The sequence below is a fragment of the Chelmon rostratus genome, chromosome 15 (assembly GCF_017976325.1).
Source record: "Chelmon rostratus isolate fCheRos1 chromosome 15, fCheRos1.pri, whole genome shotgun sequence".
Taxonomy (NCBI): domain Eukaryota; kingdom Metazoa; phylum Chordata; class Actinopteri; order Chaetodontiformes; family Chaetodontidae; genus Chelmon; species Chelmon rostratus.
In genome coordinates this window covers 9,609,361-9,625,522 of record NC_055672.1, presented here as the reverse complement: position 1 = coordinate 9,625,522, position 16,162 = coordinate 9,609,361, and the positions used below count along the sequence as shown (strand labels likewise).

Below are 16,162 nucleotides of genomic sequence, written 5' to 3'. Positions count from 1 at the left end.
AAGGTACATCTCCATCTCATCTTCAAGCTTTTAAAGCTTTGATCAATACATGTCTGCTGGCATTCGCTTTATATCATAGTTTTGTGCGTTAATGTGCTAAGCCTGCTGTTCTTCCATAGGCTGTCATTGATATAAATAGACTGCGTATGGCCTCACCACTCTAATCCTTATTGCCTGGAGACGAGGGTGGAAAAAAGGAGGAAAGACAGGGGACACGACCAGGAAATAGACGGAGATAAACACACAGAAATTAAGATGCAAAACTGGAGTAACAGGAATGTGCTGTTACAGGTGTGAGGCCGAGACAGCGGGAAGAGGCAGTGAAGTGAGGAAGACTCGAGTTAAATCATCCATGTCCGCTCTTTGAACTACCAGAAAAGCACAAGAGGTCATTAGAGGCAAGAATGTTTAAAGAAACAAACTAGATGATTTTTTTTTCAATAAAGCCTCGTTAAAGTGCTATCAATAGACTCCACTGAAAATAAACCAAAACACAGTGTACAATGCCCGAAAAAGTCATTGTGTCTCTCCCACATGGACTTATGTAAGTGGAATGGCACGTCTAACATGAATTAATGTTGTCAGTCTCTGCATTTATCCATTCATTTGATCCAAGCTTTCACTGTAAGAAAAGTTGCATTTGACTTGGCTTACCTCCCAAGTCGTGTCTATCAGCGAACAAAAGTAATGTGTGCATGTTTTATAATTTTTAGGGATCGAAATGACTGTGATTCTAAACAGAGGGTTGAGATATTTGGAATTCTCCAAGGGCATATGATTAGAAGTACCTGATCGAATTACTTTTGCTAAATTATCTTGGACACCGGTTATTAATCATGTGGATGTGCTTCTCTTTTGAAGGTGAGTTGGCACTTCACTGAAAAAATGAGAGCTTTTTTCAGAGCAAAGTTTTTCCGTTCCCCTCTGAAGTGATGCGTTGACCCTTGAGAAGTTTATACTGACAAAGCTATACAGTTCACTCAGTCTCTCAGATAGAGTGCATGCCATAGGGAGCAGGTCATGGAAAAGTCTTGAGTTTGACTAAGTGCACTCTGTCTTTTCCCCTGTCTGTCAGTCTGTCTCTGCCTCTCTCACCGCACACACTGCAGAACACATGCACACACACGGGAGAGCACATGTGCATGCTCGGATACACTCGGACACATCGACCGTTCCGCGCACACATCACTGAATGCTGAGGTAATTTGTAACAGTAGAACAGCTCATAACTGTGGGTAAAAGAAACAAATGACACATGCTGGGATTTACACTACTTTAAAAGGCTATGTTGAGGGAAGTATATCATCAATAGCATGCTTGAGATTTGAATGAATTCTGACATATTATTAATACAAATTGAAAAGAGGATTAGTGAGCACGGATGTGGACATTCCTTTCCACTGTGGTTAATCTTGGTGATTTCAAACATGATTTAAGGACTTCTATGTCCTTGCAAAGGACAAACTTCCAGAAATGAAACAGGCTATTAGGTAGATTCTATTGAAACAAAGAGATGCCTATTGGATATTTACTCTTGAAACACATCATCCAAAATAATGATCCTGTGATATATTAAAAATGTGCCAATTAACATTTTTCCCTTCACCTAGGGATCACTGACTTTATCAAGTGATTGTTGTTTTGTTTTGTGATGCACTGAGGTTGCTACTTTTTTTCTTGTACTCTACTACATTCTGAGGAGAAAAATTGTACTTTTGACTCCACTGCAGTTTACTTCACAGCTAAAGTTACTTTGCAGATGAAACTATGATCAGTTTTTGAAATATGATGCATTACATATTACATATTTAACTATGCAACCATATAAAATAGTTAAAAGCAAAAAATATGCTTAAAATGCTGCTCAGACATAATAACAAGAAAATGATACTATATATATAACACAACATTCACATAAGCCATTTTCCTGCATAATGAGCACTTTTACTTTCTATAACTTAAGTAAATTTTGCTGATAATTTTCAGATTGTGATAGTATTTTTACTTTTGTAAAAACTCTGAATACTTCTTTTACCACTGGTGCTTGCAGTGCATGCATGGAGTGTTTTTTTCCCATCGTCTACCTCTCTTCCTTTGCACCTCCTGCAAAGGCTTTATGAGTGCAGGTAATTTGAGAACTGCTTAAAATATAGCAACCATAGTTATTATCATCTTGTGAAATCTACACTGTATTCAGTATTGCCTTGGTAACATCTGCTCCATTTGATGTATGTGCGGTTCACTGTCACCAGGTCGATGAATGTAAGCTTATACAAACAGCGACCCCTGTTGACGTCTGCTTGTAAGGACAGGTGAGAGGTGACAAGTTGAGAGGTCGCGTTAGCAGGCGGCTTTACTTTTGCTGCAGTCATAGTAAGTAAAGGGACTCAACGAAAGCTACGTTGTCGTGGGCCCGTGTTTGGCTCGGTTTATATCTTGCAAGAAACAAACCCGCTGTTTCATCAAGCGTCAGCTTTGAGGACCAGTAACGCAGTTGTTGTTAAGCTTTGCTAGTTACCCAACGTTAGCAGGCAGCTAGCAGGCTTGCTAGGCTGCTATGTCGCAGGCAAGTGCTTGGATTTATCTGAGCTAACAGAACTAGCTCACCTAAGACCAACTTTAATACTGGAGGAAAACACGAAAGGTGGGTATGTTGTCAACCGACCGAATGCAGTTATCTGTTCGGCAGTAGTTAGTGCATTAGCCACACCGGTTAAAATTACGTCGGCAAACATGAGCTAGTGTGTGTTTTATGTTAGATTTGGTTTGCTATGTTAGCATACACGTTGTTAGCCGTGTCAGTCTGGTTGAGAGTGTCACTTTAGCCCAAAGATTGCACAAACACCGGGTACCCTCATCTCAAGTGGATGTTATAGTGAGTAGACAGCAAGTTTCCCTATTTTTGATGGTGACTTAAATACGTCAATAATTATGCAAGCAGCATACTACTCGAAGGCTGATTATTCACAGACAGAACACGGTAAACCTCGTTGAGGGCCTGGGTTTGTGATCATTTAGCATAAAGTTAAACGTTGGCGAACCCGTGTTGTCTTTCTGGTATAACTCATTGCTCCTTGTTTGCTCCACCCTGGGGTTATGGAAAATGTTTGCACGTTAAATAACGGCACATTAGTTACGTATTGGTCTTAAATATTGCATCAACGAGGCGTGGTTCAGTCCGCGTTGCCTAATGCGTGTTCATTTAATCATAAAATGCCCAGCGCTATTGCATTAATCGATATGGTGGACTGGGAAGGTCGGAGGAGGCAGCCACTGACATCCGCTTTGCTCCCAAACTCATTACTCATCCACAGGAAATTTGTTCAGATGCAGTTGTTAATTTGCATCAACCAATTCAGACACATACACTCAAAGACAAAGTGAAGTAAGCCTGAAGTAAACAAAGTGTCCTTCTACTCTAATGGAAGTTTTGTTTACAATGGGATATTTGTATATTGCATGTGTTTCCCCACCTGTGTGCACTTAGTATGCATGCATGACGCATAAAACCCACATTACCTGCCTGTGGTGCTGTTTGAAAGTGATTGGACACTAAAGGACATTTAGTTCCTGTATGTCTAACTTGATGACAACATCTTCAACTCACTCTGTTAAGTCCTCTGTATTTTATCCAATTATCCACAGTGGTTGTGACTCCAGTTGCTGAGGTTAGAAGGATATGTCCCATATAGTGTTATTGTGTTTCATTCCTCCTCCCAATATTGATTACCCCCAACACTTTTGGTATAGTTCCCTTCAAACTTGTTCCTACATGCACCTAAACCATATATCGGTTTAGCTTTGCTGCAGACAGTACTCTTAAATGTAGGCAGTGAAACAACAGATGAAACTTTTCTTGTGGTTGAGCAGCTGCAGCACTTATTAGCTGATGCACTGTAACCAATACTGTACATGTTTGCCACATTGACAACTTACTGCTAACTTTTTCCTCTGCTCCGCTTGCATTTACCGTCACTTTTCTGATGCTCGACCTTTCTCTCACTTGCTCAACCACACACTCGCTACACACGGACACATTAAACACTGAGATATGCTACTCTTACAACAACAAGAAAACAATGGAGAACGTCAAATGTCTTGTGTTCTCTCTTTAGCATGATGTATAACCCTGCTTACAGTTGGGAGTACTTCTACTTAGGTTGGGTGGTATGACAGTATGTACTGTACAATGGTAAAAAATGTGTCCAACATAGAGATTTGAAAGTACTGTTTCCATCACTTAAGCCATAATTACACACTGTCATTCACAGTGTATGCACTGCTACGCTGCTACGCAGTGAGCGAGTGGGTGTGTTGATGTCATTGCACAGAGTGTAGCTGCTTCGTACTCTTTTCTGCTTGCCTATATATTGGTTTCTACTCTTGCTGACATTGCGGGTACGTCCAAAAACATGTAGCAATTATATGTACGCAACAATAGTCATCATTATAGATTATACCTCCTCCTCCTGCATGCTCTACCCAACCACAACCTCTCGCCGAAACCAGAGTATTTCCAGCAAGTGAGAACATGTCTGATGTGGACAACTGTGCTACAGGTGTGAAAGGACAACTTTGGAAAATGTTAGGACCTGATCCTGCAGACATTGTCCAGCATTCACATGAAAACACAGCTTTGGTGTCTCTGCAACATGTTTTTGACGGGCAGCGCAATGTGGCGATCGAGCTGCCTTGCAAGGTCACGTGATTTGGGCTGCAGAACTGCTCACCACCATCTCATGTGACGGGTGATAATGCACCTCTATCGTCTCTGTTGTTCTCGTTTGGAAACTTAAAGCTTCCATTTTTAAAGAAAGTTAGTTCTACTGTTTTTTTGTTTTTAAAATCAAGTGTTGTCTCATGAGAGGCAGTTGTTTTTGTTTGTATGGAAGTTCCAAATAGAACAAAATAATCAAATGCGATAAAATATGGTATGGTTCTTTTAAACAATTTCTTAAATTAATGGACATAACAATTACTGTACAGTGATACATGCTGTTACCGTGATATGAAATTACATATGCCGTAACAGAAGATTTTGGCCATATTGACCGCCTCTACTGTCTGCAGTGGACACGCAAAGCAGATGGAAGGGTTAGTTACATGTAGGTACGGGTTAGGTATGGCATTCAAGGCTACAACACAAAAAGTGTTTTTTCCATGCTTATACTGTTTAATTTTTTGCCATTTTGTTTGTCAAAAGGATATCCAAAAGTTATGGAAAAAAAAGTAAATGATTCCTGTGAAACTTGGTAAATATTGACAGACTTGATTCCCAAACTTTCCGAGTCTGAAAGGTCAATAAATCGAATCAGTTTGAAAAACTTGACTGTGTTTTTGGTTATCACAGCAAGTTGGAGAGTTGTTCAGTTGTGGAGGAGGTTTGCTCTCTCCGAGTGCCCTCTAGGCTGTAAAATAGACCTGCCCTTAAATTTATTTGCAATTAATTTTGTGGCATTATCTGTTTCATTCCTTCTGCCTCTGTCTTTCCTTCTCTGTCTGTCTCTTACACACACGCACACGCACGTACACACACACACACACGCACCACTTTAGCTCATTGTTTAACCTAGACATGCTTGACCTCTTCACTCTGCTTTGCTCTGTTGGGATGTCTGGTCTTGGCTTAGGATAAGGAATGCAAAATGATTGCCAGAGAATTCAGACTGGGACTATGAGGAGTATGCTGTACAGCATTGCATGTGGTGGTGTGTTTGGGGAAGTGCTTTCAGAATCATTACTATGGTGATTAAATAAATGTTAAACCAACCTAAATGGAGGGGGTTAAATCAAACCGACAAGTGGTGCTTATTTTGGAGTGTGGAAAACAAAGTGTTTCCGTGGATGCCTTATATAGCTAGTGCTTTGTCCCAGGTGTGCATGTCAAGCGGAAGAAAAACATGTTTATTTAACCCTTTAATGTCCATAATTCCATTCACTAATCATCTCTCTGGCTCCAGGTGTGTCATGCCTTTTTGCTGTATGTATGAATAGGCTTGTCTGATTGTTCCAGCAGCCACCCAAGGGTGTGCTTTTTGTTTGTGGCAATTGTGCTGACCAGGCCTGTTTTTCCTCACCTCTCTCATGCCTCACATTTTCCGTTGTTATAACCAGTAACCCTTAAACCCTTACTGCCACCATAATCATGCACGCAAATACACTTGCATCTCTCAAATGCACTTCAGCCGCCTTGGTCTCTGCTGTGAAACTTGCTGTGTCATGGTGCTGCAGAGGGTGTCACCAGGGGGAGGATGATGGGAGTGTTGGAGGCAGGTAGTGTGAACTGAAGCCTTGTGCAATCATAACAGTAATTGAGGTGGAAAGGTGAGAACTGCAGTTCATGTAAGAGAAGAAAACACCTGCTGGATGGAATCCTCCCTGTAGCATCAGCTCAGACTCCTTGCGTCAGCAAGGTCAGGGTCTAATCAAATCTAGACTCACTGTATTTCCCCTTTTAACCTTTATCTGATGGGACTTGCTAGTAACTGACTTTCTCCTAGTGCTAATGTTACGATTAGTGAATCTTATTTGTTTTGGTTGTTTTAAAGACTTGACATTTTTAAGTTTTTTGGAACATACATGCCATTTCTTATTTATTCATATAGTCACACAAACTAGATCCAGATGCAGCTTACTTAAATAGACACTGTTACTGTTTTACAGATAATCTTTAATTACATAGCCCTCATCAAAAGTGTGTATGTATGCATGTAAAAGTGCAGCACATCACAACATTTGTCATTTAAGTGACTCGAGCAATTTGTCTTGGTTGGGCACTGAAGTTGACTTTGTTCATAGGCTATTTGGATCATTTTTAAGACCCTACATGGCAAGACAGCTGTTTTAAATTATTTTACCAACCAAGACCTCCTCTTTTTGGTGGAGCCATACTAAGAACTACATGAATTCACCAAAGTCCATGAATTAATTAAGTGCAACAGACAGGTGCACAAAACAAACCGGATTCTAGTCAAGCTCACAGTCCCGAGATGAGGTCTAACCAGGCAAAATAAGTGAAAGCCACCTGTGTGGATATACTATATGTAGGGATTTTCAAGAGGGTCATGTTACACAAGTGTAACAGTACCACTGGAAACTGTAGTGGTCACCACTGATGTCATTGCAATGACAAGGGATCCCCGTTGGCATGTCCACATGAGCCCCTTTAAACTTTTTAGATATGTCATGGACAATTGAAGGTCCCGTTACTTGGTTTTAAATTTCAGAAGGATTACAGGCTCAGTTCACTTCCCTCAGGGATATAATGACCATGTGGTATTTCTGCTGTGTTGCAGCTACTGTTATAGTCATGCTTAACCAGCATTCAGTCTGTTTAAATGGTCTCCATTTACGTTTATCGAGAGCAGTGGTGTCTGTGCAGAGTGTACGTGTTTTTCTTCAAACCAGTCACATCATCAGCTGTTTTCAAAATTGCATAGTAATGGTTACACCACTGTGAATGTTAATTGGCATGCAGGCTTAGAATGAATAATAAGAGTAAGGGTAGTTATCAAACCAAGGCTGTAGTGAAATGAAATCATTCGTGTCTTTATCAAAGGGTGACAAAGTTTAAGCTTATCAGTTCAGCTGTACCTTCATCATCATCTAATTTTCAGTTCCACTGGGGTCGATGACATTTAAAGGGTCATAGCTTCAGGTGCTGGTGGATTCTCTCTACTACAGAAGTGGATTTTCTTTTAGTTGTAGACATGATGACTTTGTTAGGGCATATTTTATTTTATTCTATTTGAATGACTTCAACTAATTTAAAGAGCTAGTTTCAACTTCTGTTGAAAGTGAGAGCATTAATGTTCTGTATACTTTGCTTTTGATGATAGATTGCTTCAAGTAGGTTCATGAGCAATATGGATGAAATTATCAGTCCTAATATATGTAATTTTATATTCCTTTATCAATATGTTTTAGGATGTAGGAAATTTTGTGAAGAAACCTTGGAGAAAAATCAAATCCTGTCCTGCTTTTAATCTGCAATGTTGCCCATGCTGGGCTAATACATTTATAACACATGTAGCAAAATACTGCAGCACAGTACAAAAGCATGGTATGGCAATAGTGATATATGGCTCATAAGTGTTGTCTAGTGATACATATTATCATATCGCCTGCACCTAGCTCTGTGTTGTACTAGTTTAATTGTGAAAACAGCATTGCAACCATGATTGAAATTTCTAATCACACTAGTAAGTTATTGACAATATTTTAGATCTTCAGTTTATATAGCTGTGATATTTAACTACCAAACATCAGAAAATGTTAGCGCCACTGTACATACTGTGCAGTCAGTGGCCACGGCCACGCTTGATTTAGTGACCATGCACCCACAATTTGTCAGTCAGAAAGGTTCCCCTATTTACATTCCACAGTAGGAATGTCTGCCCTGGATTTTCCACTGTTTGTGGGAAAATATGTCAGAGGAACAACAGAACAGCAGTCTCTGCTATTGATGAGAACGTCGATAATCCCGTTTGGTTCATGTTACAGAGATGCTCCGCTTCAGCTCCTTTCCATAGTGGAAATCCCATAAAAGTCACCATTTTTATCCCCTTTCTGAAGCCACCTTGTGCTCAGCGCTTTGACTGCTCAAGACCATTTTATTGTGTTGTATTGTCTCATTCATTTCTCCACAGATGGCTGTGTCGGTGCGGGGCCTGTATTTCGTCGTGACCCTGTTTCTGGGGAGTTTCTTTGGAAGTGTCTTTATGCTGGGTCCAGTTTTGCCCCTCATGCTGCTGTCTCCTGCTTGGTACCGTTGGATTACCGATCGCATCGTCGCTACCTGGCTCACCCTGCCTGTGGTGTGTGCACCAGCTTAGCCTTTACTTAGCCTATTTCTGTACGTGCCAGATGGTCTTAAGTTATCTGTGTTTGACACAGTCACAATAACCTGCGTCATCTCAGCCTTATTTATGTCTCCCCATTTAATAAGATTTCTGTCAGATGTAAGCTTAATTTATTTAGATTACCTTTAAGAACAATTATGCAAGTCTTGTTTACAGTGACCACATGAATTGACAGCATTATTAATTTATTTTCGTCTCACTCTTGTCTCTCTCTTAAATTTATCTTTCCACCGTTTCTCTTCCCAGTCCCTCCTCTCTCCCTCTAAATCCTTTTTAAATGGTCATTTGTGTCTCCCCTTAATCATCATCCTCTACTCTGCCCCTTTCCATTCCTCCTTCTCTGTCACTTCTTCATCATCCTCCCTCTCCCCCGGTGTCTCTCCCCTCTGTAGTCCTTGCTGGAGCTGGTCTTTGGGGTCAAGGTGGTGATAACAGGTGATGGCTTCATTCCGGGGGAGCGAAGTGTGATCATCATGAACCACCGCACCCGCCTGGACTGGATGTTCCTGTGGTGTTGTTTGCTCAGGTACAGCTACCTTCGTCTGGAGAAGATCTGCCTAAAGGCTGCCCTGAAGGCTGTTCCTGGTTTTGGTGAGTATACAGTGGGTGCCCTGCCCTCTTATGTACACACAGACTTGAACACCTCTGCATACTCTCTATGATGTGCTTTACAAATCATTAGCAAAATCATTCAAATTTAGACGGCTGAATCTAAATATACAAGGGAAACAGTAAAGCAACTTCAGAGCAATTTTGCAGTCTCAATACAACAATTCTGCCATAAATCCAACTTCCTGAAATCTTCAGTTTCTGTGGAAACTGTTTGATAGAGGTGTTGATTCAACTGTATGAACATTTTGGAGGATGCAGTTTGTGGTCCTCTTGAACTGTATTATTTTAAACTTAGAGAAATGTGGTGGACAAAATAATTTATACACCTGTTGGTAACATCGTGACCTTCATAAAATAGGATTTATTGCAAGACTGTTGCATTAAACTGTTAGTTTTAGCCAAGCGTACCTAATAATGCAGCAACTGAGTGAGTGTAATCTAACATAACCAACAAGCATTTTGTTTCTGTGGCAAGACGCTTAACAAAACTGATTTCTAAAGGCAGAGCCCATTGACGCTTTTCATTGGAATCATACTGTAGGCTCTTGCCTGCGTTGAAAAGACTTACAGAATCAGTTAAGCAGAAAAAATAATCAGTTATGCATGTAAAGACTTTGTATGTATTGTCCAGGCTGGGCAATGCAGGTGGCCTGCTTCATCTTTATTCAGCGTCGTTGGGACGCGGACAAGAAGCACATGGAGAACATGCTGGACTACTTCTGTGACATCAGAGAGCCCCTACAGCTGCTGCTGTTTCCAGAGGGCACAGACCTCACCGGTGAGAATGAAACAATGCAGCACCTCCACCCATTCATGGGACGAATTTCCCACATTTCATCTGTTGGTCTCAGAATGTGTTACCCACCAACCAGTTTCCAGAGCTCAGTGTGGCACCTGTCTTACACCTTTGCACTGACACTGTTATGCAAACACAATTTCCAAGTGATAAGGCATAGCCAAATCCCTTGATGCACACCCCCCACAGTCATTTCTGCAAGAATGCTCTGATCTTTCAGTCCAAGCAACAGCGACACCGGTGCCTAAAGCCCTCTCAGATCACCATTAAGCCAATCAAAGTCCCGAGTAGCTTTACTGGGGCAAGCTTAACTTATCTGTACATACCATGATGTCATGAGGGGTCCAGTGAAGTTGCATCATAATTAGTTAGCAGATTTAGGGCTTTAAAGTTTGTTTCACTTATGGTGTTGTGTTTGTTCCCCTATATGTGCACATGCGTCTGCATTTAAGCCTCTTAAACCTCATGATTTAATTTGACGCAAGAAACAAGAGGATGTGTACACTATGATCAGATGTCTAAAGTTGTCCTAGTCTCAACTCTCTAGAGAAGCACGTACAGACCTCTATCTACAGGATCAGATCAGGGTCCGTTTAAGCCTGCATACAATTTTCTATGTCCCCTTGTATAGCTTGTGGAGCCTGTGTGAATTGAATGAAAGATTGTACAAGAATGACAAGTTGCAGCAGAGACCTAATCAACAAAAGTCTGTTCATAGTCCTTTTGTCCTGCAAGTTGGCCTCAGCTGCCTGTTACATAATCTGAGTAATGAGTCATGATACGTACTTTACATGTTCCTGAAACAAGTACCTGAAGAAAGGTTGAGGAATGTCCCCTTGTGGTTTTTACAAATGTGTAAGCGTTTGTCACTGGTGGATGTATTTCACAAATGTGGCCATATCCCTTAACCAAGATTATTATTGTTTAACTGCTATTCTTATAATAGTACACTTGTGTTTGCGATTGTATGTCTTGTCAACCAAGTTCTACTTGGATACCCTATGTGCAGTAATTAGGCTTGCACAGTTTATGCACATTGTGATATTTTCTTTTCCCAGTTGATATCATATTGTAAGATACTGCAAGCAGCTGTTAAGTAACAATTCAAAATTAATCCAAATAAGCAACCGCTGGCTTATTACAAGTTCCAGGGTCACTCCTCTTGCACCTGCAACTAAAAATATTCTGATGCACCGATTTATATGCACAGTTGATTGCTCCTCAGTGAGTTAGTTGCCACAAACAGTACAACATATGCGACACGATTTACAGTTTAGCACAATGTTATATGTATAGTGATTGCAGATGCCACCGGTTTATTGTGTGTCCATGTTTCTTACAGAAAATACACGGACAAAGAGCGATGTGTTTGCCGCCCAGAACAGTCTGCCCAAATTCGAGTATGTGCTGCATCCACGCACCACTGGATTCACCTTCATTGTGGACAGACTACGAAAAGGTCAGGTTTGATCCACATCAGCCATTTCTGAAATCATGAAATGTCTACATTAAACATGACAATGATCCACCCATGATAAAAATGTTATTAGTTGGCAGTCAAACAGCAGACATGTGGTCTGTGTTAAGTAGGACACAGAGTCTGTCATCGTAATGGAAATATTTTAGCAAAACCACAGAAAAATGACATGCTGTCATGATTGTAGTTAATCCACTGACGCTGTTTCTAGAAGAGGGGTCATACCTGTTATTTTTCTCAGTCTCAGACCTATGCTTCATCCTACTGCCAGCCATTACAACACCCCAGAGATTCTCATGTTTCCCTGTGAGCTAATTCTGGCAGTCCTCCAGAGTTCTTAAATACCACCTCTGGCCCTGCCATCAAATCCCCCACCCACCCTGGATGCTGAGCATGGCACTAACTCTCCAAGCAGGTGTTGTGAATCAGTGTGATGTCATCAGACTTAGCTAATTCTCCTCTCCCTCCCTCTGCACCGCTGACTGACATGCTGTGCATGTTGTTCTTTGTCCAAGTCCACTGTGGCCCTCTCAGCTCTATTTTTACCGAGGTAGAGCTGAGCCGTACAGGAGCAGGCGCTGGCAGGTGTCACCCTGTCCACTTGATAATTAATTCAGCTCTGTCTGTGTGTTGTAGCACTGCAGATCAGTGATGATGGTATAGAGCTCATGGTAGTCGTTGAAGGCAGAGAGGGAATGGAGCTCTAAGCCCCTGGGTAATAAGAGGCACATGTGTAATGGAGCTGAGAGCTGGGATTTTGAAGGGTGCGTAACACAGTTCCAGTAACTAGCATGGATGTGGAAAAGGGATCAAATTAAATCTCCCTTCAGTGTCATGCCATCATGTCTGAGACTGCGTAGTTTACAGTAAAGAGTCCAGTTCAGCGTCTCGTTTTGGTTATATTAGACTGTTATACCAGCAAGTGTTGTTCCTAAAATTATTTGAAATTGTGTCCCTTTTCCTAGGAGACAACCTGGATGCCGTCCATGATATTACAGTAGCATACCCCAAGAACATCCCTCAGACAGAACGCCACCTCATCCTGGGGCTTTTCCCCCGTGAGATCCACTTCCACGTCCGCCGCTACCCAGTGGCTTGCCTGCCCACCTCTTCCTCTGACCTAGAGTCTTGGTGTCGAGACCGCTGGGCTGAGAAGGAGGTCCGTCTGCGGGACTTCTACTCAGGCCAACCCCGGGCCTTTGATAGGGATGGTGTCGCACGTGTGCCACCATGTAAGACGGAGCTGCGAGTGACTCTGATCAAAGCCGCCTCACTGCTGTACTGGAGCAGCTTCATTGCTCTGTGCTTCACTGGCCTGTGGCTGTGGGCTCCATTCAGGCTCTACTTCCTGGTCTTGGTTGGAGTGTATATGGCCCAGCAGAAGCTGATTGGAGGGCTGGAGCTGCTGGAGTTGTCCTGCCATCGATACTGGAAGTCCATGGCTGCCGATGTTGGCGAGAAGAAAAAGGTGCTGGAGGAGAAAATGCAGTGAGGACGTAAAACTTGGTTGACTGGACAATGACATGTTTCCACGTGTGCTCAGCAAGGACACTGAGGACTCAGTGGTCTTGGCCTGTTCAGTCAGGAGGGCTAGAGGATCCCCTTGAGGGACCCAATCCTTCATGCCTTAGAAAGGGAGTAATGAGTTCACCTCCTGACAGTATGCATGGCTTCAGTGGAGAGAGCTTACCTTTCTTTTGAAGAAGAAAAAGAGGAATGTTATGTACATTTATCTGTGTTGGAGTCAAGGAATTCATCCCACATAATGTGTCACTTGCCCCTTGTATGTCTCCCCTTGGATAATCACTGTTTCTAGCTTGCTGTCAGTGCATTTTCTCTGTTTATGTTGTTAGTGTTTATTATGGTTGTTTGTTCAGAACCTCAGTGCAGAAATGTGTCACGAAACAATGCTGTTTAGTATTTGCTATACAGTTGCCATGTCTTTGAAACTGGTTTTATTGTATGTGTTGCCCTTGGTTTTCTATTGGTGTCATAAGTTATGGAGCAGAGCCATAGTACAGACCACCTGTACATATGATGACTTGACTCTAACCAATATTCAAATCAGCACTGTAGTTAGCTGGATTACACTGATGGGACTAATTAAATGAATCAGTTTCCATTCATAGTCTCTAGTCTAGCAAGGAAAGAAAAGGACCGATGTAATTCAAAGAGAATCGTTATGGAATATACAGGTATATATGTGTACCATTGTTTACCTTTTATTGGGTATAATTACCCTTTTATACAAATTGGGGAATGAACCTTTCCCAGCTAGTTGTTAGAGATAACTTCTTCTGTGATGATGTTTATTATCGTATAGGTCTTGAAACATAAACTATGTTATTCTGCTTGTTTCCTCAAGTAGCTTTTTGCACATAAAAGCCAAAGGTGTGAAAAGCAGACGTAATTTTAAAAAGTAACCAAACAGAATGTAGGCTGTCTTGTCCAGAGAGGGTAGCTTCACCCACCACTGGCAAGGTTGCCCGCAGCTACTCTGAGGTAACACTTGTGATCGTCAACTCACCAAGATCAAAGTTCTGACTGAGATCTTACAAGTGTAGAGGCAGATGAGCTTTGTGCCCTTTCAGGGAATGGAGGGATGCCTTGTAGAGGCAGGATGTGGGTGGTGCTGGGGTGGAAGAATGTCCTGTTGGGACAACATTACCCCTCGTTGTGCAGGGTGGCACAGAGGACCAGACTTGGAGTGGAAAACTGGCCCTGAACTCGACCTAATCCAAAAAAGCCCTGTAATGCCCACCTCTGCCTGTGTCCCTCTCTAGAGGACTGGCATTGATGCGCCTGCTAAACTCAATTAGCAAATGACAGCTGAGAAAGCTACTCCAATTGTGCCAAAAAAGGACAGAAATTGAAACAAGATTGGAGTGGTGCTTCAACCACGCTTTTAGCCACTGACTCACCTTGCCACTCAATACCATTTGAAACCATGTTAATTCTGGGAGTCAGGAAACTTTTGTGTCTCAGACAGTCTGTAGCAGTTTCTGTAACACTGTGCAATGTGTGCTCTAGGTGACCACTTCAACCCGTCTTTCCCGGTCGACCGCACAATAGGAAGTTGACCGAAACGTCTTTTTTTTTTCTTTTCTTTGTTTGTCTTTGTTTATATGAATCTGAAGCTCCTGTAGTCAAAAGTGTAAAGGGGCCCTTTCCGGTCACTGTGATCTAGCTGTGTTACAATTTTATCATCAGCATGTAGTAATTTACCAAACATGGTACTCCATCAGTTTCCACAACCCTGAACCAGCTACAATCTCCACATGTTACTCTTTCACTTGTGCTGTTTTCTGTTGCCCATTTTACAATCACTTTTTGATGCTGGACCTCTTTAAACTGTCACTGTCCTCAGGTAAACACAGTGGGCACTGTTCGAGTCAGGCTCTTAAAGGAGGAAATCTATAAATAAATATACTATATCACCTCATCCACGTTTCCAGTCATTGTTCTTTTGAGCTCACGGCAAACTTAAGAAAATGATGACTACTTACTGAACGTCTAATGGCTAATACTGCTTGTAAACTCACTTAATCTTTATGGTTATGGTATTAGATTGCTGTTAACATCAGTTTAAAATGTTAGATATGGCTGACACGGTGTGACATTTTGACATGGGTTTTCATCAAGCTGCTCATGTAGAGCACTTCAGTTACTCTGCTGTCATGTTTTCACTCAATTTTACTTGCTGCAATTGTCTCTGCAGTCCTTTAATCTAGAATTTACTACAATCCATCACTGCAGTAAATGAGTCAACAAGACCTTCAGTGCTCATGTTACACAACACCAGGGTCACAGTTTGCCTTGTCTATTTTGCACACACACACAAACACATTTTAGTCTACCATAGACAACCAAAAAGGTCAGGAGCTTTGAAGGTGAAGCGCAGTCGCCATAGTAACTAATGTTGACTCCCTTGTCTCCTAGCAACGGGATGTAGAGTGATGTCAATGGAAAGCATGCTATTTTCTCCCTCTGACAGAATGATGTCACTGCTTTGTGAGCGTGTGAAGCGACAAGTTTATTTCTATATCCTATATCTCTGCTCTCCTGAGGGGACGGAGAGGGGGCGTGATGCTGACATCCCGTGGAATCAGAGACAGACAAAAGGTGAGGATAAACTAAAATAGCTGTCTGGGGACGATGAATCACGGGCCAATTAAGGGTGCAATTGTGCTTCTGGTTCTTTTTTTGCTCTTTCCCTCCCCCGCTCCCAAACCATCCTCAGCATTTAAATGTAACTTCAGATTTGCTCCGATATACAGTGAGTGAAAGGGAGATGGATGATGCACATGAGAGCATCACTTCACTTGTGCACTTTTTTCCCCCTCTGTTATTGGATTTGGCCCTAAAAGACTTGGTTAGTTGAACGGGTGTATAGGATGAGAGCTTAGGGTTAATGCT

At 41.8% G+C, this 16,162-nt stretch overlaps 1 protein-coding gene across 1 annotated transcript; it reads left to right on the top strand.

Moving 5' to 3' along the window:
- The first annotated feature begins 2,318 nt into the window (after positions 1–2,318).
- lclat1 (lysocardiolipin acyltransferase 1) lies at positions 2,319–15,180 on the top strand. Its single transcript, XM_041953421.1, has 6 exons — positions 2,319–2,644; positions 8,649–8,816; positions 9,254–9,452; positions 10,105–10,251; positions 11,612–11,728; positions 12,712–15,180. The coding sequence occupies exons 2-6, from the start codon at positions 8,649–8,651 to the stop codon at positions 13,236–13,238; spliced, it is 1,158 nt and encodes a 385-aa protein (XP_041809355.1). The 5' UTR covers positions 2,319–2,644; the 3' UTR covers positions 13,239–15,180.
- Positions 15,181–16,162: the final 982 nt, after the last annotated feature.

What these genes read in the sequence shown, in the direction of transcription:
- lclat1 (XM_041953421.1), top strand. Translation starts at nt 8,649, where the DNA reads ATGGCTGTGTCGGTGCGGGGCCTGTATTTCGTCGTGACCCTGTTTCTG. An exon ending in AGAGGGCACAGACCTCACCG is followed by an intron (nt 10,252 to 11,611) that starts GTGAGAATGAAA and finishes TGTTTCTTACAG; the next exon opens with AAAATACACGGACAAAGAGC. An exon ending in TGTGGACAGACTACGAAAAG is followed by an intron (nt 11,729 to 12,711) that starts GTCAGGTTTGAT and finishes CCCTTTTCCTAG; the next exon opens with GAGACAACCTGGATGCCGTC.